This window comes from Xenopus laevis, chromosome 2L, assembly GCF_017654675.1.
Source record: "Xenopus laevis strain J_2021 chromosome 2L, Xenopus_laevis_v10.1, whole genome shotgun sequence".
Lineage (NCBI taxonomy): Eukaryota > Metazoa > Chordata > Amphibia > Anura > Pipidae > Xenopus > Xenopus laevis.
Window position 1 is genome coordinate 141,633,482 of NC_054373.1, and position 25,246 is coordinate 141,658,727.

A 25,246-nucleotide genomic window follows, 5' to 3' on the forward strand; every position below is an offset into this window, starting at 1 on the left:
GGCTGCTGTGCAGTTAAAATAAGGATACAAAGAGGTGAGGGGAATGAGGGCAGGCTGCAGAAGTGGACAAAGGGGCTCAACTGAATTGAACTAAACTGTTTAACTCTCTAGTATTTCTCTCAAAGTTATCTCATCGGGTTGCAAAATATTTCTAAAGGGCACCTGTTGGGTAAAAATGTTATCCCCAATCAAAGGTGCGGGCTAATAGAGCCTGCATTCAGGTTGGGGAAAACAGTAGTTTTTTTAAATAAAAATGCCCCCGCCAGCGGTAGGCTACCCGCACTGGGAGGGAGCTTCCGGTGCGAGCAGCCATTTCCTGCCACTCTCGTGCGCATAATGAAAAGCTGCCCCGAATTGCACATTATACGAATGTGTGTGACGTCACATGCGCATTATGCACAAGTGAGTGACCGGACATGGCTGTTCGCACCCGGTACTTCCTTCCGGTGCTGTGCTGGCGGGGGGCATTTTTTTAAAAACAAAAACTACTGTTATCCCGCACCTTTGGTTGGGGATAACATTTTTACCCAACAGGTGCCCTTAAGGGTCTGGAGCTGTCTGACTTGGTCTGGGAGGGAGTGAGGGCAGCTAGTCAATATTTGTAAGGGACAGGACTGTCTGTGTGACACTGAGTGTGTTGGAGCTAGCTGCGCCTACTTATTGATCTGACTGGCAAGTCTGGGGTTAATGGAGTACTCATGACTGTTTTTACAGTGATCTTACTGTCATGAAATGCAGGAGCCATGAAATTCTCTTGGTCACTATATGAAATGGGGGGGGGCAGTGTGTGCTGTGTCTTCTCGTAGACTTTGTACTTGTGATGTGGTCATTCCAGCCATGAAAAAGGGAGTCATTTTGTAAAATGGGCATTGTATCTGAAGGTGTGGCTACAAAGTAGGTGTCTTTTTTTTTTTTTATAAATGGCAGACCAGTGTTTGGCTCTATTTATTTTACAGTGGGGCCCATGGAAGGTGGGGACCCCAAAATGACTATCTTGCCTAGGGCTTCATTTAGTCTTAATCTGGCTTTGAGAGCAGGGAGAGGCGTTCAATATTTAGCCATAGGCTAGGGCAATGATCCCCCACCAGATGCTAATGAGCAACATGTTGCTGTCCAACCCCTTGGATGTTGCTTTAAGTGGCTTGAAATCAGGTGCTTATTTTTGAATACCTGGCTTGAGGGTAGGTTTTGGTTGCATAAAAGCCAGGAGTACTGCAAAACAGATCCTTCTGTAGGCTGCCAGTCCACATAGGGGCTACCAGATATCAAATCACAGCCCTTATTTGGCACCCCAGCGATTTTTGTCATGCTTGTGTTGCTCCTCAACTCTTTTGACATTTGAATTTAGCTGAAGGGTAAGAAAAGTTTGGGGACTCCTGGGCTAGGGTGATCCTTCTATAGGGAATAATACAGGAAGCCTGTGCTGCCTCAGTCTTTTGGTGATTACAGGACTTGCTCTCCGTACATCATTTATTTATATAGTGTAAGCAGCCAGCAAGTTACGCAGCATCTTTTATAACAAATAGGAGTTTAGAGGATAGAAATTGGGTCAGAGGGCCCTGCTTACAAACTAAAGGTGCTTTTGTTGTACCTCCAAACTGCAGGCCTGCTATCCAGTATGGAAATGTTCCTCAGGCCCTGAAACCTGTGGATTTTTATGTCTTGTAAATAGGCAACAAAAAACTGAGCGCCATAAAGTGAAGGTTTATATATTTATAGTTTGTATCTGTTCATCCAGAATATATTTCCTGGCAACAACTATCCTGTCTTATATAAAAAGAGGTTGAAATTTGAATGGGTGCCACCTAGCCGGTATTTTACAGGCCTGGCAGGTAAAAATGATGTTATTAATAGGGAAAAAAAAGATAAATATATAGGAAGGCCGGTATTTTTTCCCAGAAAAGGTAGCAACCCAAATGGCAGCCCATGTACTGTTGTATATACATTGTAGTAATGAATCTCACATTGAGTTTTTAGCAGTGCAGTCCAACAGCACCATATTTGTTTATGCAAACAGAACCCTTACACGTTTTTAGTGTTACTGGTCCTTTAATGGCTATTTTCTCCATACTGAGCAACATTTCCCTCACAGAGGCAGATGTGTATGATTTGTGGGACAATATAAAACAGTCAATCATTTGTATTTTCTGGACACAGTGAAGGGACTTGGCTTGAGACTTTCTCGTATTGTTTGAAGTACATAATCACTGGCAGAGGTAACAAGAGAAACAAAAAGCCAATAAAATCGCGTCTAGAAAACACAGGATTACAGATCTGTCATGGCCAAAAGCCTTCTCCGTTTACAAGTGTGGCCAGCTCGAGTGGAGGTGCGTGATTGTGTGACGTATGACGTGCCTGCCGCTCCATAGCATGGCCTCAGGCGCCCCCAACCAGTCTCGGGAATGTGTCTATTTGCAGGATGGCCCAGACAGCCAGGCGCTTTAATAAATGCCGGCTCAAAGGCAACACCACGGTGCACTGTCTCTTTAATGCGCGCTCACAGCTCTTCCCGAAAGTGCGCGACTCAACCATCCGAAACAAAAGATAGCTGCTTTGACGTCAGAGACTGGTGGGACTACCCATAACCAGAAAGAGGCGTGGATTCAGTCGGGACCCAATAGGCGCCTTCATTTTTCGCCTAACACGATGGCGTTATGAATTGTGGAGGAGAGGCCTGGAACGCAAGAGTAAACGCTAGGGAGCTCTCAGGTTGGACGCGTCGTGCGGCCGCGCTCCCGGAATACGCTGTCTGTCTGGGTCGCTCGTGGTCGCGCGGGTTGTGGGCGCTGTGCGGCTATTACTATGGCGGAGCTACCGGCCTTCTTCTTCTTCATCGCCTTTAGCCTCCTACTCCTCGGAGGAGGCCCCAGCTTTGCGGATGGTAAGTGCCAGGGATTATGGGTTTGGGCCTGTTTTATAATATGGATACGGGCGCAGGCACCTGCAAGAGAACATTACTTGAAGTGATATCAGCTGCACGCTGGCTAAAGGCTTCTCCCAACAGTGGGACACGGAGACTTAAAGGGTAAATATATCTTATTCGTAGGTAGGGGCAACTTACATTTGAATAAAGCACTAACATTCATTGGCAACGCCTCCCCAGTGCCTCACTTTGTATTTGTTTATGTGTCGGGAAACTTTCATATTGCTTTAACAGAAATGTGAAATAAATCTGTCCGTATCTGTCTGGTATTCTAATCAGGCAGCTCTCGGGCATAGCAGTGCTCCTGTTTTCCAACAATTGGTGTTGCTTTAAATTTGCATATGTCATTGTTTTGGGTGAACTACAACCCTCCCACTTGTAAATAGCCCATCGTTCAGCTGGAACAGGAGAGGCACTGGCTGGAGACTTGCAGGTTGGCTTTTGTGTGGGCTCAGTGAGGCCCCCAGGCAGTGTAAATGAGGTGGGACGTTCAGGAAGTTGTGTCTGGAGGGGGAGGGATGTTTTGAATTTGGCTAGTGAGAGCAATCACAGAGGCAAATGGTGGCTGTTTGCCCTATCTTAGCTACCCTGCAGTTTAGGGCCCCAGTTTAGACATCCTTGGCATTAACAATTTTATTATATTTTTAGCAAGAATATCATTGTGTTTGCAAGGAATTTTCACTTGGATAGCTCTCCTGGTGTTCTGTGAAGCCACACAGAACTACTAGTAGTAGCTACTTGTTACGGTAACTACAAAATAGACAATAGTGATTATTGGCTTTGTTAACACACTACAGGGCATATTTATTATGAAAACAGCAGGCTAATCCCCCCCCCCACCCCACATCACCAGGTCTTTGCGTTATTTGTAAATGTAAGTGCTATAGAGAGCAGTATCTGTCTGATTGTTTACATTCTCTGCACTATTATTGGCTCCTTTAGCAGAAACCAGTCATTTAAAAGACCTGGAGAAGAACTGACTTCTGCTACGTTGTTTTAAGAATCAGAAACACTTTTCAGTTATATTTACAGTGATTTTAACATATTTAGAATAAAGTGATGTTCTATTATCCAATAACCATTTTTAGGTGGAGATCCCTTTCAATAAATGAGAACTAAACCCTAAAAATGAATATGGTTAAAAATGTCTTATTTTACATACTGAACTTATTGCACCAGCTTAAAGTTTCAGCTTGTCAATAGCAGCAATGATCCAGGAATTTAAACTTGTCACAGGGGGTCACCATCTTGGAAAGTGTCTGTGACACTCACATGCTCAGTGGGCTCTGAGCAGCTGTTGAGAGGCTAAGCTTGGCGATCGTCATTAATTTCAAGCAGAAAATTAGGTTGGCCCGTAATATAAGCTGATGCAACAAGGCTGATTATTAAATTGAAATGCTAATTGTACTGGTTTCTGTGCTGCCATGTAGTAATTATCTGTATTGAGTACTAATTAGCCTCATGTTGTGACATTTCTATGTCCTTAAGCTCAGTAAGTGATAGCAGCACAGAGCATGTGCAATGAATCAGTAGAAAAGAAGACTGGGCATCTTTGGGGACACAAATCTTTAATGCTAAATGGCTGTGGTTGCCTTGGGCTGGTACAGAAGCCAAAAACATAATGTACATCATTTCTAGCTACTTCTTTAGTTAAGATTTACTTCTCCTTTAAGCATTTTTTGGCCGTAAGTCAGTGTTAGGAATGTTTTATGTTAAATGCAATAGGTGTTATGACAGAACTCGATTATTATGTTTTACTGTTTGTTAAAGGTTATTTGTATAAATGACACTGTACATGTTTTTGCATGTTCTTAAACAATCCAAGAGGGAAATATTGAGTTGCCAATTTTTCTTGCTAGCTTTAGGCTTCAACTAGCGCTTGGCTAGGCCAGGTGATGGCTTGCATGGCAACATTTTAGTGTGTCCACTGTGCCTTTAAAATATGATGGACATTCCACCGGCCTAGATTTACTACATAGAAGCTTTGGAAGTTGTGTGTGTTATTGTAGTTGTAGTTTGGTGTATATTGCCTAAATACTAAGTGAATCTGAATAAAAGTCCACCATACATGGACCAACCTGATAGAACAGACAGAAAATATGGGAGTTATGTAATAAAAGGTACCAAGTTTGCTCAGGAGCAGTAACTCATAGCAACCAATAAGAAGGCAGCATTTTCTGCTCACCTGTTTAAAAGCAAATATCTTATTGGTTGCCATTAGTTACTGCTCTTGGGCAAACTTAGTGGCTTTTATTACATATGGGGGATAGAGGGCTATTAATGTTCGGACACCTTTATATTGTTTACACAAAAATGTTCTGTTTACAACTTTAGACTTGCAATAGTTAATAGGTGTAATTTATAAACAGCGGGCAAATTTGAACCTGGTCTTTAAGCCATGGCAACTAATCATATAATTGCTTTAAGTGCTTAACCTGCAGCTGGCTGAAAATGAAAAAAATAATCACTTGATTGGTTGCTATGGGTTACTGCCAATGTGCAAATTTGCCCACTGTTTATAAATGAGCCCCAATGTGTTTTCCTTTTCAAGTCTTTCAGCTGTAAACTGCACTTATTCTGTATGGAGGAGGATTGGGTCAGTGATTGTACTCGGCTCAGACCTTAGTTTGATTCTTGGCAACTGTATTTGTGTTTAATCCTTGAGTCACTTAAGCGCCATGTGTTTTATGTGCTATATTTATAATATCAGAAATATGTTTATTTCTCATCTATCCATGAATTAGATTTATTTCTAAGGCAGACCTTGTCTGTCTAAAAATAGCCATTTCCCTACACCAGATATGTCTGATCTGTGGCCTTCTGGCTGTAACCGCATTAGGTACTCATTGTGTTATATTGGGATTTTTTAATTCAGTAGCCGTAAGGTGGGGGTTTCTCAGCAACGCTTAATAACATAACACAAACTAGAGCCCACATATGGAAGTCATACAGCAGATGAGCCCCTGTGGTTTATTGTCTCAAACATAATACACAACTTTTTGGGGGCGTGCCCCATTCATCATGTGTGGGACACGGGCTGAAAGGGGAACTATCGCGAAAATTAAAATGTAAGATTCAGTAAGCTTCAGCATACAGAAATAAGAAACTTTGTAAATACAATCAATTAAATATTCTGCATCATTTCTAAAATAATCTAGTTTATATTCACTATACCTCTCTCCGCATCTGTTTCTCTTCATTCTGTCTTCATGCAGCAGTTGGGTGTCAGATATTCATTCACTGTTAGATCCACTATATATTATAGGGGACTTCCTTTCCTAGCAGATAAATTAGAGCTCACTCAAATGACGGATTCCAGTACAAAAACAATGAAACAAAATAACTGCCTTTTGCACAAATTCTGCATGTAGAGAGGCAGGATGTCTGGTGATTTTAATAGAGTGAGCTCTAATATATCTTCTAGGCAAAAGGAGCCCCCCTTTAATATATTTATATTGGATCTCACTGTCAATGAATATGACACCCAACTCCTTAATCAAGAAAAAATGAAGAGAAACAGATGCTAAGAGAGGGATAGTGAAGATAAACTTGATTATTTCAGAAACGGTATAGACTATTTCATTGGTTGTATTTAGAAAGTTTCTTATTTCAGTATGATGCTTATATTAAATTTTCATTTTCGTGATAGTTCCCCTTTAAATCTTCCCTGTGTATGTCCAGCATTTTGCATACAATTGTATTTATTTATATTTTATGAATGCATATGTGTATTTATTACAGTTTTTGTCTGTTTTGTTTGAATGTGCAGCAGTGTGTATAGAAGTAGCACAAATAAATGTATAACTACACATACTTGGCTTACCTCTGTTCCTTAGGGGAAAAAAATATTTATATCTAACAATAACATCACTCTGAATTTTTTTTTTCACACAATTTTAAATAGTGCTGTTATTTTGTTAGAGGGTTAGGTTTCCATAGTGAATTTTCTGGTTGCAGAATTCAAGTTTTCTTATCTTTCATAGTTTGTAGTAGGCAAAAGCATTGAACGCACAAGGTGTGTCTTCTTCAGTCCTTGCCATGAAACAAGGACTGTGTTACTTGAAATCGACGGTTACATACAGTATCTAGCATTAAATAGCATACCTCCAATCTGTTCTGTTTTGAGCGGGACAGTCCTGCTTTTGACAGCTCAACTTGCAGTCCTGTATTTTTACTGATATTTTCTGAGTTTCTCTTTGATCTGCTGCACTGAACAGCCATAAAAAGATACCAAGTTTCTAACTTGATTGGCTCTTGGCAGAAAGCCCAGAACACATACTTAAGTTATGTTTTTAACAGTTTTAGATAAGAACGAAGACTCACAGCTTAAATGGCAATTCACCTTCATTAGCAAAACTGTAATAACATCTAAAAAACATTAAAATGTGTTCAAACTTTCATAACCTGCCACATTTTGTAAAATGGACATGGTAATTAGGGGGTGTGGCCACAAAAATGGGCTAAGTCAAAAAATGTCTCCGTGCCAGCAAATCTTTTTGTCCATCTTTCTCTTTCCAAAATGTTGGGAGGTATGAAATAGCAAACACACAACGTGACCAAAGGATTTAAAAGAGTAATGGAACCCATAGTGTTTTCTACCAGCAGAGCAATGCTACAAGTGGCATTAGCCTAAAATACATTGTTCAACGTTGACCTTTTCATGCACATTTATACACATTTCGACATATTCTTATTTAACATATTCCACAACATTTTACGGAGATTATACATTATTCTCAACAGTTCCATCAATCAAGTGCTTTGCTGAGGCTGTCTCTTCATGTATTCCTTTAGCATCACTAAAAAGTTCCACAAAGTATTCCTTTGTAATAGGTACAATATGTCAAGAGTTGTTAAACCCATTTAGTGCCGTGGATCACAGAATCTGTGCTGCTCGCTCTAAATTGCCATTGATTCTACATTTGCAGCCAGCTCGTTGTTATCTACCATTTTGTTTTACAGGATGCTCTGTTGGGACGCGCACATAATGACCAAATTCTGCAACTTTCTCATTATGCGCATGCGTCTGACATCAGAAGCACCTTATGCGCATGCGTATGTACAACATGGCTCCCTCCCGGCATGAGTGTGGGGGGGGGCCTATTTTTTTTTTTCTTTAAACTACTTACCCCCAACCGGAGAGTGAGTGGGCTGGTCACCTTTGGCTAGGGATATTTTTGCCCAAAAGGTGCCGTTAAGTAAGGACACCGCTTAACTTTTGACCAGAATCTTTTAGCTGATTACATTAGCGTTTTTAATAAATAGGGATGAACATGTTGCTTATCTTGTTGGTGGCTTATCCACACTGCTTGCCTTATTTATGGGACCCATGGGAATCAAACCCAATGCTGAACAGAATAAAAATAGGGCTTGCTCAGTTATTGTTGCATTCAGGGTTGTCTTCCCACGGGTATAGACCCACAGGGAAATGTGCCGAGTACAGTCTGCACCAAACAGCTCACATATTTCAAAGAACGTTGTGTTTGTGTAGCCTTGATTTCTAAAATGTAGCTTTTGTGTTGCATCAAGTCAGATGCACTTACACGCATATAAATGGCATCAATACAATTTCTACCAATTTTTGGGAACCTGTGTGAACGCTTTCTTTCTTTCTTTCTTTCTTTCTTTCTTTCTTTCTTTCTTTCTTTCTTTCTTTCTTTCTTTCTTTCTTTCTTTCTTTCTTTCTCTTTCTTTCTTCAGTCTGTCTGATTGCAGTCGCATAGAACAGGGCTTTGCAGCTGGAAGCAAGTGGGGCAGATGTGGGTCTCCATTCTGCTCATAGGTTCCATTTCCATTCTCATTTTAATATACTCTTACTAAAATCTTGCCTTTAGACATGCAAGGCATGATAAATAATTGGCACATGTGCAAAAGCACTGCGTGTGTGTCAGGGAAATGTGTTCTGTTTTTAAATAAAGTTATGGGACCTATTATCCAGAATCTCGGGACCTGGGGTATTCCGGATAACGGATCTTTCCATTATTTGGATCTTCATAGCTTAAATCTACAAAAAAATCATGTAAACATTTAAAAAAACGCAATATGCTGGTTTTGCTTCCGGTTAACGAATCCCATACCTGAACTATTTTATTTGGACCTTGGCTTTGTCATTTCGAGAGCAGCTATCAGATTTGTACTCTCATGAAGTAAAATTTGCTGTTTGTTTTTTTGGAACAGCCTGTTATAAAAAAGAAATGAATGTTCTTCCAAACTCGCCAGAAGGATACCTTCATGAGGCATTTGCCAAAGGGGTTTTGGAAATGGAAAATGCAGTGTTTTTGGCCAGTGCTTGTTTTCTGTACACTGTGTTGCCGGGGCATTCTTCTTAATGCCACGAATTCTGTTCACCATAACTGTACTGAACAAAGCTCCCATTCTCAGTCTGGAAACCTGTCGTTTCAGCATGTCAGAGCAGGTCTGTGAGGGTTGGGTTTCATGCGCTGAGCAGACATTCAGCCTTGGATTGTTGGCTGGCTTCTGGGAGACAGATGTTTATTTTTATATGTGGCGATTTGTCCGAACTCAAGAATAATTTCTGGAACATTGTAGACTTTGGTTCAATGATTTTTGTTTGGGAGTTACTATCATATATGCTTGCGTGTTAGTTATGTAATGTGTACAGCATAAACAGTTCCTTTGTCTGGATGCTGAGAATTGAGTCAACAGAAACAGATGTTTATTTATATGTGTAGTGATTTGTCCAAACTCAAGAAGGATTTCTGAAACATTGCAGTATATATATATATATATATATATATATATGAGACCAGGGGTGTCCAAACTTTTTACAAAGAGGGCCAGATTTGGTGAGGTGAAAATGTGTGAGGGCCGTCCATTCAGCCGGACATGCTGGATCCCAGGCAATATGAAATGGGAAGCCACTATAGACACTGGGACTGAACCAGCAGCAGCTGTAACACAACGACAAGTACCAGTCTAAAGCAGTGCAACCACAATTCCCAGCATTCCCAATTGGCCAGACACGCAGCAGCTGGGGCAGCATACTGATATATGCTGCCATAGTTTTATGCCCGGGCATAGGATTGAAGCAGGGATGCCCAACCTGCGAGCCTGACAGCTGTTAAAACCAAGTGGGCCCCGGCATTGGGGGGCCCTAGGCCCTCTAGTTGCATAATTGCATTATGTGCCAGAGGAACCAGCTGCTCTGTACTAATGGGCCCACTTGCGCCTGCCCAGCCCATTTGCCGCTTGCCCGGCCCACTTGCCGCTTGCCCAGCCCACTTGCCGCTTGCCCAGCCCACTTGCCGCTTGCCCAGCCCACTTGTCGCTTGCCCAGCCCACTTGTCGCTTGCCCAGCCCACTTCCCGCTTGCCCAGCCCTTCTGCCGCATCGCTCTACACTCACGAAATGCGATGCTTGAAGGAGTACTGTGGCAGCCCAGCCAGACTGTATTTAGAGCAGCGTGGACCAGGAAGTGGATGCTGACGGGCGGCTGGCTCTGACATGCACGTAACCTCGCTCTCATCCTGGAGTGATGCGATATCCCAATAGCCAACAAGCATGCGCAGCAGTAGAGGTGCGGTTGAGCTGTTCTGCAGCGTGCACGCCGAGCGCTCCTAGAAGTGTGCGTGCAGAGCGACGCGGCACGGTAGGGGGCGGGTGGGGAGGCCCTGTCTAGGGTGCCTTGTGGGTAATCCGGCCCTGGCTGCGGGCCGATTAAAACTGGAACGCGGGCCGCAGTTGGCCCGCGGGCCGTAGTTTGGACACCCCTGATATAGACAAATACAAGATTCCTCTGCACTCAACCCATTATCAATATATTTAAGACAGAGACATTTTGTGCATACTGCTACTGAAAAATGCCTTACCCTTTAAACAAAACAGGGATTGTTTGTCCATATATTGCAATATATTTAAGCTGGCCAACTATGTCAAAGTCATCCCATATCTGGCCAGTCCTATGCTCAATTTTCATCTGATTCATTAAGAATTCTATGGTTTAATTATACATTTTATAAAAGGGACGAATACGTTTTACCTGCAACTTTCTAGCTGCTTTCAAACTAAAACTCCCAAACTTGGCTGCCCTTTTATTAGACACCAGTGGGATCACCTGACTATAGTTGGAGGGGGTGGGAGCTACAACATGGAGCTGGTCACTGCTCCTGTATAACTATAACAAACAAGGGAAAGTTGTGCTCACCACTAGTTTTTAAAATCATTTAGGCGGGGGTGCAATGAGGGTGTGACCACAAAAAACATATAGACAAATACAAGAGTCCTCTGCACTCAATCCCTGTTTTGTTTAAAGGGTAAGGCATTTTTCAGTAGCAGTATGCACAAAATGTCGCTGTCTTAAATATATTGATAATGGGTTGAGTGCAGAGGAATCTTGTATTTGTCTATATGTATTTTGTGGTCACACCCTCATTGCACCCCCGCCTAATGATTTTAAAAACTAGTGGTGAGCACAACTTTCCCTTGTTTGTTATATATATATATATATATATATATATATATATATATATATATATATATATATATATATATATATATATATATATATATATATATATATATATATATATATATATATATATATATATATATATATATATATATATATATAAAATAAATAAATAAATAAATAAAAATATATATATATATATATATATATATATAAATAATACACAAAAGCCATGAATATCCTTATAAACGATGAGTTCTGATGTCATTTCTGCCACATGACTCCCTGAAATTTGTGTATTATAATAAATAAAGTACCCCCAGTTGCAGAATATGAGGATATTCTGCTTTCGGCCTAGTGTTTTTATATGGTCATGAAACTCCTCGGTAACTTATAATATCCTTATATTTCACAAGAGGGTGTACTTTATTCACTATATATCCTTAGGTCTTACAAGAGAAATTCACAGTTTAATGGTATCATCCTGTAACATGCAGGACTTTGGTGTAACAATAATTATAATTCTACAAATTAAGTTACAGTGGGTTGAATACAGAACGGTGTTATAAAATCACGCAGCACATTGAACCAAAGTCTACAATATTCCAGAAATTGTTCTTAACACCGTTCTGTATTCAACCCACCATTAAACTGTGAATTTCTCTTGTAAGACCTAAGTTGGTTGGGGATAACATTTTTACCCAACAGGTGCCCTTTAAAAACTTCAATTTTGGAAATGGTTTAAAAAAAAACCAAAACACACACACACACACATATATATATATATATATATATATATATATATATATATATATATATATATATATATATATATATATATATATATATATATATAGACAAATACAAGAGATCCTCTGCACTCAATCCATTATCAATATATTTAAGACAGCGACATTTTGTGCATACTGCTACTGAAAAATGCCTTACCCTTTAATGACACATCACTCGTGTATTCCAACATTTCTGCCCTCGTTGGGGCCTTTATCGAGTTTATTTCAACGCTTCAGGAAGACGGCCCCAGTCAGTGCGCCGAAACGTTGAAATAAATTTTCACTTTTTTTCACCTTAAACAAGACCTTGGAGTGCGTTTTTTCTTCTGTAGTTTGTTATGCTATGCTATAAGTACCCAGGCAGTTACCTACTAGGATTGAGAGTGCACCACTATGGATTGTATATGTATAGATAGATAGATATAGTATGTATGGTGTGTATACTAAAAGGTAAAAACTGGGACACTCAGGCTTATTAAAATATGCAAAAGGGTGATTTTATTTTGACATTTTAAATAGGATTGAAATAAGATCTCCATAAAATACATTTAGGCAGTTGATGTGGTATTCTCCTATTATGTCTTCATTATCCGTTGCGGCCAAATAGGGCAGACATCTGATGGTTTGGTGCTCTTGCCAAACTGGCATATCTTTCTGTGTATGGCTAGTGAAACTATGCTCTTAGTCAAGCTGTGGCTAAACCAGTTCATATAAGGTTTTTAATGACATGTGCATTACTTTCATTTCTGAATGAGATACTGCAGTGTTCTGTTTACTTGCATTTTCATGACTTCTATGTACAACATATATACTCACTTGTAAAGGTGGCCATACACGGGCCGATAAAAGCTGCCGACAGACTGTGTCGGCAGCTTATTGGCCCGTGTATGGGGGCCCCCGACGGGCTTCCCCGATCGAGATCTGGCCGAAAGTCGGCCAGATCTCGATCGGATGGGTTTAAAAATCCCGTCGGATCGTGGCCGCATCTGTTCGTTGATGCGGTCCCGTGATCCGACCGCCTGTTTGAGAATGCTAGGATCCGATCGTTGGGCCCTAGGGCCCACGATCGGATCTGCCCGATATTGCCCACCTCAAGGTTGGCATATCGGAGGGAGATCCGCTCGTTTGGCGACATAGCCAAACGAGCGGATCTATCCATGTATGGCCACCTTAAGACTTGATTCCAGATCTGGCGAGACTTGAATGGACTCCTTGCTCACCATGCTTGACTGCAACTTCTATATAGAGCCCACACTTTGTATTCCTGTTGTTCTAGTCATGCATTTTTATAAGCGTAACCTGTAACTAATTGTAATTTTAGTACTGATTCCTGAAATGGGTGAGGTCTGGGTGGTGACTATAATAAGCTTAGGAAGCCTTCGTGGAATAAGTTGAGAATCGCTGAACTAGAACCTTTTCCATAATTGTACTTTTTGGTTTTTTTTTTGTACTGTCAGTTTGTTCTTATTGGTAATGGGTCTAAAACGAACATACTTATTAAAGGAGAAGGAAAGCTACCGAAGCCGTTTATTGCCAATAGATTAGCCACAATAGTGCAAGCTATAAAACTACATTTATTCTGCAGAATGCTTTACCATACTTGAGTAAACACCTCTTGAAGTGTTCTCTATTTGTTTAGGATAGCAACTGCCATATTAGCTTGGTGTGACATCACTTCCTGCCTGAGTCTCTCCCTGCTCACTCATAGCTCTGAGCTCAGATTACAGCAGGTTGGGGAGAGGAGCAAACTGAGCATGCTCAAGGCTGTGCCCTGGAGGTTTAAGCTGAAAACAAGAAGTCTGATACAGAAGTCCATGTGTACACAATAGAAGGAATGAAATGTGGTGTTTCTTTTGACAGATTAGCAATAAAGAAGAGGATGCGATGCTGTGTTGAAATGGTGTGCTACAAAGCACCTCCAAAATTTTTATTTGTGCGGAATGGGCCACATTCCGCACAAATAAAAATTTTGGAGGTGCTTTGTAGCACACCATTTCAACACAGCATCGCATCCTCTTCTTTATTGCTAATTGGATACATCACGCAGGGTCACGTGACTGGAGGAGACGCCGAGCTGTTAAGTTATTACACATTGTATCCAAGTTCCGTGAGTGTATACAGTTTCCTTATTTCTTTTGACAGAGGCAGTATTTCTTTGAGGGTTTACTGATGTCTTTAGATAGACCTTTCTGATATTGCTTACTTAATTTTAGCCTTCCTGTCTCATTTAAGGTGGTTACACATGGCCAGATCCAGTCTTTTAGTTAGGTCACCAAAATGAGGGGATCTGGGCCAAACTGGGCTGATCCCACTGGGGCTTATTGAGACCATCAAACGTGTCCAGTCGTCGTCTAACATGATTTACAAACTATTGGCCAATTTGCATTTTCCCATGTATGCTCACCTATACTCTGGCAGGGATATTTATTTTTATTTGACTTCATAGAATCTTACTCTGGAGCTGGATACTCCCACCATATCAGGGATGAAGTTGAACAGTAGGAACATAAAGAAATGAATAACCTTGAATTGTATCTGTATAGCCAGTGGAATGTGTCTGCGCACTGCTAATGATAACTACTTCTTCCGGTTGCTTTTTATGAGGCATTTCTGAATTCAGTGTATTGTAGAATCTTGTTGTGTAGCCAGAGCTTCCATAATGGTCGTTTCAACCCATCAGACTGGAAGTATTTTGTTACACATTGTCTGTGCCTTCCCTTTGTCAAACTCACCCCACAGCTTTTCTATTGTGCAATGCTTTGCTGCGATGGAAAAGGGCTGCATTCCTTTCTGGATGAGGTATGAGCCAAAACAATAACACTGTGAATGGTACATTCTGGGAGGCTTATTGTGCTCTCTGTATTGAAACTGAGAAATGTTTAAGGCATCTGCCCTCTTGTGAAATTATACAGTTAACCCAATACTGCTTCTCATTCATTTGCTTGGAAAATATGCACATAGTTTAATCTAGTAATTGACTATATGTTCTCAATTGCTTTGCCATGGAAAGTCTCATGCTAAAGTATTCACACATTATTCCCCCAGCCCCCAAATGTAACTTTAATTGGGTAAAATCACACAAGATAAGAGCGAAGCAAACCAAAAGGAAAATTTACATAACACACAATACTGGGACCTGTTATCCAGAATGCACGGGACCTGGTGTTTTCCGGATAACGGATCTTTCTGTAATATGGATCTCCATACCTTAAAGGGGTTGTTCACCTTTGAGTCAACTTTTAGTATGATGTAGAGAGTGATATTCGGAGACAATTTGCAATTGGTTTTTATTATTTGTGGTTTCTGAGTTATTTAGCTTTTTATTCAGCAGCTCTCCAGTCTGCAGTTTTAGCAATCTGTTTGCTAGGGTCTAAATTACCCTAGCAACCGTGCACTGATTTAAATAAGAGGCTGGGATATGAATAGGAGAGGGGATGAATTAAAGCATGAGTAATAACCAGTATCAATAACCTCATTTGTTTTAGATGGGGGTCAGTGACCCCTATTTAAAAAACTTGAAAAAATCAGAAGAAAAAAGCAATCAATTAAAAAGCTATAAAATAAATAAATAATAAAGACGAAAAGTTGCTTAGAATTAGCCATTCTATAACATAAAAAAAGTTAAAGGTGAACCACCCCTTTTAAGTCAACTAAAAATCATTTAAACATTAAGTAAGGATTGTTCTGTATCCAATTAGGATTAATTATATCTTAGCTGGGATCAAGTGCAAGGTAGAGTTTCATTACTACAGAGAAAAAGGGAATCATTTAAAAAAAAAAAAGTGAATTATTTGATAATAACGGAGTCTATGGGAGACGGCCATTTGTAATTGGAGCTTTCTGGATAATGGGTTTCCGGATAACTGATCCCATACCAGTACAAAAAAAAAATTAAATAGCAGATCCAGGTGTTTAGAGCTGGCTAATATTGCTCAGTAAGGCTGGAAAGGACTGTTGGTTGAGGGCTACATCCAATCTCAACGAGTCTGCATGGACCTCCAAAGGAAAGACCTGTGAAGAAGCATGTAAGACTGACTGCAAATTACATTTACAAATAAGGTTATCCATTCAAAATGTTTAATTAAAATGTTCTGCCTTACTCCTTATTACTTTTACATTTTCTTAAATTAGGAAAAAATTCATTTTTTAGCTTCACAACCCCTTCAAATAAGCTATAACACTAGCTCACTAGGAGGATCCGTATACCATCTTTTCAGTGTTGGTTCAATGAGTAGGTCTTGTGCCAGATAAACTTTTTGCATAGGAACTACATATAGGTTTTAATTTAGGATTGTGAGCTGTTAGGCCTCTCCCTTCCCACTTGTTTTCAGCGGCATGTTGGTTCGGGGATCTAGCTCACTAAAGCTCGCCATAGACGCAAAGATTTGAACGTACGAATCTCTGTTTCGTACGGAGTTCGTGCCGCGTGTGGAGTGTCCCGACATTTTTCATGAGATGGCAACCGGTCGTTCAGATGATCAGACAGGTTAGAAAATTTCTGTCGGCTACTGATAATATCTCTGCATGTATTGCCGATCTGCCGATATCAGTGGGAGACTGTCACCAGCTTTGGTCGGACATAACTTTCGTACAATTGCTGTCGGGGGCAGAACATCAGCTGATCTGTTCTTTTCTACTTTATTTGATTGGAATGGTTAGTGGCAGGTCGGGAGATAGGGAAGTCCAATCGTTCATCCGATATGAAGGTAAATCTGCACGTCTATGGCCAGCTTAAGTCTTACTAAGCTGGATAAAATTGTGGTCTCGTACTGCAATGCAGTAACAGACAGAGGCGTATAATTAGGCATGTGGTGGTTGTAATCTATTTTATTTGTATGCTCTGTTCACACCTGGGCTGTGGCTTTTTTATTAAATCAAGAATATTTTTTAAAAATATTGTTGTGTGTTACGTGAAGGATAAGACTTCCAACACTTCATAATTTCCTCTATTAATAGCACTAGAAAATTCATTGACTCACGTGTAGTGTCCAAGCTGGCTTCGGCCTGGGTATTTCTTTTGAAATGGCTAGCCCTTTAGATACATTGCAAGGCCATTAAAAAAAAAATCCCTCCCTAAAATGGAATCATTTTAATAGGAACACCTTTGTTTTATATTTGCTTTTTTTATTTTTTTTTTATTACGTTTCACTCTTTTACGCTTTGATGTTTAATGAGGTTGGGCTTTTATCAGTGCAGTTGTTCTCTAATAATACAGCAACAATAGTAACTTTTTAATCTATTTTCTAGTTTTCAAAATCTTTTGTAAAAGTTAAGTTTAAACGGTTATTTTACTTGGGGTTTTGCCAAGTAGCTCAGTTATAACAAACAATTTGCTACATTAGTTGATCCATTTCTCAGCAAATATTGTATCAATTGACTTTAAAGGGGAACTATCACGAAAATGAAAATTTTATATAACATCCATCATGCTGAAATAGGAAACTTTGTAAAAACTATCAATTAAATATTCGTCATAATTTCTGAAATAATCAAGTTTTATGTTCACTATCCCTCTCTCAGCATCTGATTCTCCTCCTTCTCTCTTCATGCAGCAGTTGGGTGTCAGATGATGATCATCTGACACCCAACTGCTGCATGAAGAGAGAAGGAAGAGAAACAGATTCTTAAAAAGGAATAGTGAAGATTAACTTGATTATTTCAGAAACGGTACAGAATTTTTAATTGATTGAATTTCGAAAGTCTCTTATTTCAGTATGATGCAGCTTATATTAGATTTATTTGTGCGATAGTTCTCCTTTAACAATTCTTATCAACTAATGTATCAAATTGTAAAGGCAGAGTAACACTCAGCATTCCTTTACTGATCCACTTCTACCCGCCCCATCTTGTAGGCGAATTTCAGCACAAAAAACTGCCCCATTGGAACACTGATGGGCTGACCCCATACCTGTCCATGCATACCAGGGATCTGAAGTCGGTACATCTAAATCCTTAGACTCAGACCTCCGACTCAGTCTCCTAATGTAAATTCCTTATTGACTGAAAGATGAAAACATACAGGGCATTTTATTGCTGCCAGAGTTCAGAAATATAAACCACATCCTTTGGTAATTCTAAAACAAAATCAAAGTTGCAGAAACCAAAAACAATTGGGAAACCTAAAGCAACTTATACATAAATTGAACCTGGCATATAGCTGTAGATTAGCTGCTAAATACAATCCAAAATTAATTTAAATATGTTTTTAGATACAGTATTGCTTCTGCCATATCCTCCTCCATAGAGGCTCTTAAATTTGATTATTTTCAGTGCTTGTATTTCAAGTTATTAGGAGTCGATACATTTTTGGCGACCCAGACTCCACAACTCTGGTGCTTACTTGCAGACAGGGTGGATGGGACTGGATCAAGTCAACCGTTTTGAGAGCCTGGGGGCCCTACCCCCCCCCCCCCCCCATTCCCTTTTATTGAGCTGCACCTTGGAAACATGAGAATGTGAAAAATGAAACTTGTGAAAAAAAAAAATTTAAATTCCATTGAAACAACTCATTATTTCTTCTGTACTTATTGAAAACAATGGAACTGAAAAAGTCTTAAGAAGGTAAACTACCAGTTAAAATGTGCTAACAATATAAAGTACCGAGTTTGATTAGAGTTAGGTTTTCCTTTGTCCAGGGATTGCTGTTTTATTCCTGATTAGCTACCTCTCATAGACACAAATGGTAGGTGAAAGGGGACTTGTGGCAGACTGTCTAAAGCTGGCCATACTTGGGCCGATTAAAAGCTGCTGACATACAGAGTCGGCAGTCGTGCGTGTGGCCCTCCAACGGGCTTCCTCGATCGATATCTGCCTGAAAGTCGGCCAGATGTCGATCAGGCGGGGTTAAAAATCGATAGCTTTTTTTTCTGACCAGCTGTGTGAAGAACAATGAATGCAACCATTTATTTGATTGCTGTGGGATACTGCAAATTTGCCCAGTGTTGATAAATGACCCCTTAAGTGGCTGCTTAAAGGGATACTGTCATGGGAAAAATCATTTTTTCAAAATGAATCAGTTAATAGTGCTGCTCCAGCAGAATCCTGCACTGAAATCCATTTCTCAAAAGAGCAAACAGATTTTTTTATATTCAATTTTGAAATCTGACATGGGGCTAGACATTTTGTCAATTTCCCAGCTGCCCCTGGTTATGTGACTTGTGTCTGCACTTTAGGAGAGAAATGCTTTCTGGCAGGCTGCTGTTTTTCCTTCTCAATGTAACGGAATGTGTCTCAGTGGGACATGTTTTTTTTACTATTGAGTGCTGTTCTCAGATCTAACAGGCAGCTGTTATCTTGTGTTAGGGAGCTGTTATCTGGTTACTTTCCCATTGTTCTTTTGTTTGGCTGCTGGTGGGGGAGGGAGGGGGGTGATATCACTCCAACTTGCAGTACAGCAGTAAAGAGTGATTGAAGTCTATCAGAGCACAAGTCACATGACTTGGGGCAGCTGGGAAATTGCCAATATGTCTAGCCCCATGTCAGATTTCAAAATAGAATATAAAAAAATCTGTTTGCTCTTTTGAGAAATGGATTTCAGTACAGAATTCTGCTGGAGCAGCACTATTAACTGATTCATTTTGAAAAAAATTTTTTTCCCATGACAGTATCCCTTTAACCCAATAACGTTGAAATGCTTTTTGGTAGCATTAAACGTGAAACCCCCCCCCCCAATTTTCCAAGTGTTGCATATAATCAATTCTATATCTGTACTGTGAATATGCATTATGTGCGTTAACCCTGGCTTGCATATGATTTTGTTGTTTTTACTACTCTTAGTCATGACTCTGTCATTCATTAGGCATTAATGAAGATGTGATGCATTTGTTTTGCAGTCTCTGTAAGCCTGGGTCACAGATACAGTTGGTTTACTGTAATAGTCAGGAACTGACCAGATATTTGCTTTCTGGAAAATACTACCTTTCGATCTGTTACTATGAGTTATTAGTACAGAAATTAACTTTGCCCCCTTCTTACCTTATCCCCCACCATCGTGCATTACCCCCCACCATCAAACGTGTAACTGCTGATAGTTCTTTCAAGCAGTACGGTACCTCTTTCCTTTGGCAAGGATACTTGTTAGGCCTGCAGCCATATAAACTTGTACATTTATTGCTATTATAAATGTACCACCAGCATATCATTGACCTTACAGCAATATGACATTTCTGTAGTATTCATAAGCATCTTGTATATCCCTATAGCAGTATTACCATTATGCCAGATTTAATATGTTCCCTAGCACTCTGTTTCTTGGGTCTCCAGATATTGCTAGACTAGAATTACCCCACAATTTCTCTGCATATGTCAATGGTGTATGCATTGTGCGTGTTAAAGTCCAGTAACATTAAGAAATGGGGCCAATAGTACTGTCTTATTTTATGTATGTTCCTAAAGAAATATCTAAGAGTGCACTTGAAGGCATCTTCTACTTGCAGCATGTTGTCCTATAACAGTCTGTATTTCCCTGCGTAGTTGTCAGTTATCCATATTTTTTAATGGCATTCTAACAGATACTAGGGCTGACTACCTTCCTTTGATACATCTCTTTATAGCACGCAGTGATATGGTAAAAGGGCATTAAAAGCACTACTTTGCATGTAAAAACAAACACTCTGTGGTATATTCTGTAGTATCACATACTTATAAATTGGTAATTTAGCTTAAAAAAATTAAACGGCCGTATGAATCTATATGGGACTGTAGAAATTTAATATATACAGTACTTCACTAAAGTATTTGTCCCTTTGACCAGTTCTTTCATTTTATACAGTTAAATAGGAATTAAAGTGGTCGGCTACCCAAAAACAGTGTTTTTAAGTAATGCCAAAAAAATAAATAATTCTAGGCAATTTGCCAATATACAGTCATTAAACATTTCCAATGAATTTAAAGTTATTGCTAAATGTAATTGCAAATGAAAGCAGGTATTTTTTTTTAGGGGTGCACCGAATCCAGGATTCGGTTCAGGATTTGGCCTTTTTCAGCAGGATTCGGATTCGGCAGAATCCTTCTGCCAGGCTGACCCAAATTCGAATCCTAATTTGCATATGCAAAATAGGAACGGAAGGGAAAGCTTGTGACTTATTGTCACAAAACAAGGAAGTAAAAAATGTTTTCTCCTTCCCACCCCTAATTTGCATATGCAAATTTGGATTTGGTTCGGGATTCGGCCGAATCCAAAATAGTGGATTCAGAGCATCCCTAATTTTTTTGTTACTTTTCATTCTCTGGTTCTTTTTCAGTATGCATTATTCATTGGGTAAAGGGTCGCTTAACTTTTTGACTGCCTCCTTGTTCAGTATTTATCAAGGAACACTGGTACAGGTTTGGGATCCGCTATCCGGCAACCCGTTATCTAGAAATTGCCGAATTACAGAAAGTCTGTCTCCCATAGGCTCCATTTTAACCAAATAATTTTCTTTTATTTATTTTTTTTAAATTTCAAATCATTCCTTTTTCTCTGTAATAATAAAATAGTAGTTTGTACTTCATATACAACCTAATATATAATTAATCCTTATTGGAAGCAAAACCAGCCTATTGGATTAATTTTATATTTGCATGATTTTCTAGTAGATGTAAGGTAAGATCCAAATTATGGCAAGATACCTCATCCGAAAAACCCCAGGTCCTGAACATTCTGGATTACAGGTCCCATGTCTGTATTTGGGGAAAGAAAGGAAAGGTGATCTAGTTCCTTGTAGCAACACATTGTTTCTTTCATATAGGAGCAATCTAAATGCTATCTTAGTTGTTATCGGTTGCAAGAGTACTTGCAAATTTTGCCACTACTTGAATTTTTATGGGTATGGAAGACATTTTAGAAATTGTACACTGCAGATATTGATAATTCTCTTGTCTGTGTTTCTTTCAGAGCTTAGATGTATGTGCTCCAACTGCATCCAGTCAAATTTCACGTGTGTTACAGACGGTGCCTGCATGGTTTCTATCTCCAACGTCAAAGGCAAAGAATATCATTTGCGAGCCTGCATTGGTCAGGAGGATCTTGTTCCTCCTGGAAAACCATTTTATTGTCTTAGCTCAGAAGATATCCGCAACACCTACTGCTGTTACACGGATTACTGCAACAAAATTGACGTAGGAGTGCCAACTGGTAAGTAATATCAGATGTCGTTCATATAAAACCTATGGCTTTCATCTACTTAAACTGCATTGGCTTGAGAAAGTCACTTTGAAAGTTCTAATCACTTTAAATAAAGTTATTGGCAGCCTGTGAAATATTGCTGTAATAAAGTACATCAAGCCTTGACAGATATTTGACAGTAAGGTATATGTATAATACGTGTGTTTTAGTGGATTTATGCTTAAAGGACCAGTAACGCCAAAATATAATGCCATTTCCTTGTAGTGTTTTGAGTTCCAGCTTTAGTTCCTAATGGCGATCCTACCTGAAGTACTAGATTTATAAAGCTCAAAATTACATATTTTTTTAGTTTTTATTTTAAGCTCAAAATAGACTGAAGAAATACATATTCAGAAGGAAAAATAAGTTATTTTTTCGCTAAGTCAGTCATGCTTGCAAGAAGCTTTTTAAATATAACTTTGAGAAAGAAAAGTCTTTTTATTGTTTACGGCTCAGATATTAAGATTTATTTGATAAACCCAAGAAAGAATTGCTAACTAAATTGGGATTCATAAGATCTTCTGATTAAATATTTCCTGGAAATTTTTCTAACTATTTTTCACACAGTGTTCTAAGTGTTTTATTGTCTTTTTTTAAAAAAATTTTTTTATTTCTTTCATGTATTTATTTTTCTTTGTTCTGATGAAATTTTTATTGTATTTTTAAATGTCATTTTATTTTGTTCAGTTTAACTTTAATGATCTTTTGTTAGATCTTTATTGCTTTTGGTTTGTCCTTGAAAAGCATCATATGCTGTTGTATCTTTGTGCTTTTACATTCAATTTTTGGAATTTTCTGAACTGCTCCAAAATTGATTTGTTTATGAATAATAATAAACGCGTTGTAGAAGAAGGTCTGTAGGAATTTGTAATGTAAAATTCACACATTCGAATTTTAATTCCCCTATTCGAATGTGATTTATCACACCTCGACCATGGAAACCGTCCTAATTTGAATATTCGCCACCTAAAACCTTCCAAGTTCATGTACAAGTCAATGGCAGAGGTTAATTGAGCCATTTAAAGGAGAAGGAAAGGTTAAAACTAAGTAAGCCTTATCAGAAAGGTCCATCTAAATATACCAGTAAACCCCCAAAGTAATGCTGCTCTGAGCCCCCTGTCAAAAGAAACACTGCATTTCTTTCCTTCTATTGTGTACTCATGGGCTTCTGTATCAGACTTCCTGCCTTCAGCTTAAACCTCATTGCCCTGGGCAAGAGCATGCTCAGTTTGCTCCTCTCCCCCCACCCCCTCTTCTCTGCTGTAATCTGAGCCCAGAGCAGGGAGAGACTCAGGCAGGAAGTGATGTCACACCACATTAATACTGCAGCTCCTATTTTAAACAAACAGAGAGTTTCTAGAGCTTTTTACTGAGGTATGGTAAAACATTCTACAGAATAAATATAGCATTCTAGCTTGCACTAATGCAGCTAATCTATTGGCAATAAAATGCCTCTGTAGCTTTCCTTCTCTTTTAAAGATAAATGGGCCTCTCAGTCTTCAGAGCTATTTTTCATAAAATATTCACGTCTGAGATCTTCCTTTTTTTCCTCCTTTGTTCCTGGTTTCCTTCACCTGAGATTCATGATGTATTAGTTGATTCAACAGCCAGCTGCTCCTGTATAATGTATATGTACACAAGCTTTTACATTATATATTGTGATATTTTAAGCAAAAGTTTCCTTGAAACAACATAATTTACAAGCTATTGTGTATGCTTTTGTTGATTGCTGGTCCAGAAAACCTATTTTGCTGTTTTTAATGTTTGACAGTAAAGGTTCAGGTTGTGCTGCCCCAGTTATAGTTCAACAATCAGAACTTGTGTTTATTACTTCGAGGGCTGTTCAAAAAAGTGTACATGACATTTTGCATTTCTGTAAGATCCTACAGCAATGCAGCATCTCATTATAACATGACTTTCTCTAGGGGCGAATCCACTGAAATTGCATGTTATAGTTTCATTGCGCCTTAGCAGCAGAAGTGGAATAACATGCCCATGTTATATATATTATACAAATAAACATGGGGAGGCCCATTTATCAAAGGTCGAAATTTTTGATTCATGTGAATTTTTTAATTAGAATATACTCACAATTCGACTGGGAGGTTATTTAAGAAAAAAATTAGAATGTCTAATAACGATTGAATAGTTGAGACCCGAAAATTTGAGGTGACTTTTTTTTAGGCATATTTACAATTTTTGATTCATGGACCAGAGCTCCTCATTGTTGAAAATGCACCAGCCCTGGCTATTATTCCATTGAATTTCTGCCATTTACCAGAAATTCTCCTGAACCACGACAATTGCAATAAAGTTAAACTACAGGTATGGGACGCGTTATCTGGAAACCCATTGTCCAGAAAGCTCAGAATTACGGAATGGCCATCTCCCTTAGGGTATGGTCACACTGGGAGATTTAGTTGCCCGGTGACTATTCTCCCCGAACTGCTTCCCCCCATCTTCTGCCTGCTAGAATGAAAAAACGCCTGCGGCATGGCACTCGCGGCGATTCGTTTTCCGATGTCGTCTGGAGTTGCCTCGCAAGGAAACTTCGGGCGACTTCGGAAAACGAAGCACCACTAGTGCCATGCCGCAGGCGATTTTTCATTCTAGCAGGTGGAAGACGGGGGGAAGCAGCTCGGGGAGAATAGTCGCCTGGTGACTAAATCTCTCCAAATCTTCCAGTGTGCCCCAACCCTTAGGGGTATATTTATCAAAGAGGGAAGATAGAGATAACCACAGTCCACTAGAGTGAAATACCGCCACTCTCCATTCATTTCTATGGGATGTTTATCGAAGGGAGAAAGTTCACCCTTTGATAAATACCCTTTTAAAAATCCCATAGAAATGTATGGAGAGAGGTGGTATTTCACTCTAGCATTTCTAACTTCACTTCCATTTTATTCAAATAATTTATAATTTTAAAAATGATTTAATGTTTACATGATTTTTTAGTAGAC

General features: G+C 39.3%; 1 protein-coding gene across 2 annotated transcripts in view; it reads left to right on the forward strand.

Moving 5' to 3' along the window:
* Window positions 1–2,116: 2,116 nt before the first annotated feature.
* The window catches only part of acvr1b.L (activin A receptor type 1B L homeolog), a 32,954-nt gene continuing 9,824 nt past the window's right edge, over window positions 2,117–25,246 (forward strand). The window contains exons 1-2 of one of the 2 annotated variants that reach the window (XM_018247347.2): window positions 2,117–2,881; window positions 22,017–22,256. In XM_018247347.2, the coding sequence (XP_018102836.1) occupies window positions 2,803–2,881; window positions 22,017–22,256 (319 nt within the window). In that variant the 5' untranslated portion in view covers window positions 2,117–2,802. Of the gene's footprint in view, window positions 2,882–16,568; window positions 16,629–22,016; window positions 22,257–25,246 lie in introns of those variants that run through there. The other variant, XM_041582480.1, reaches the window with a different exon arrangement.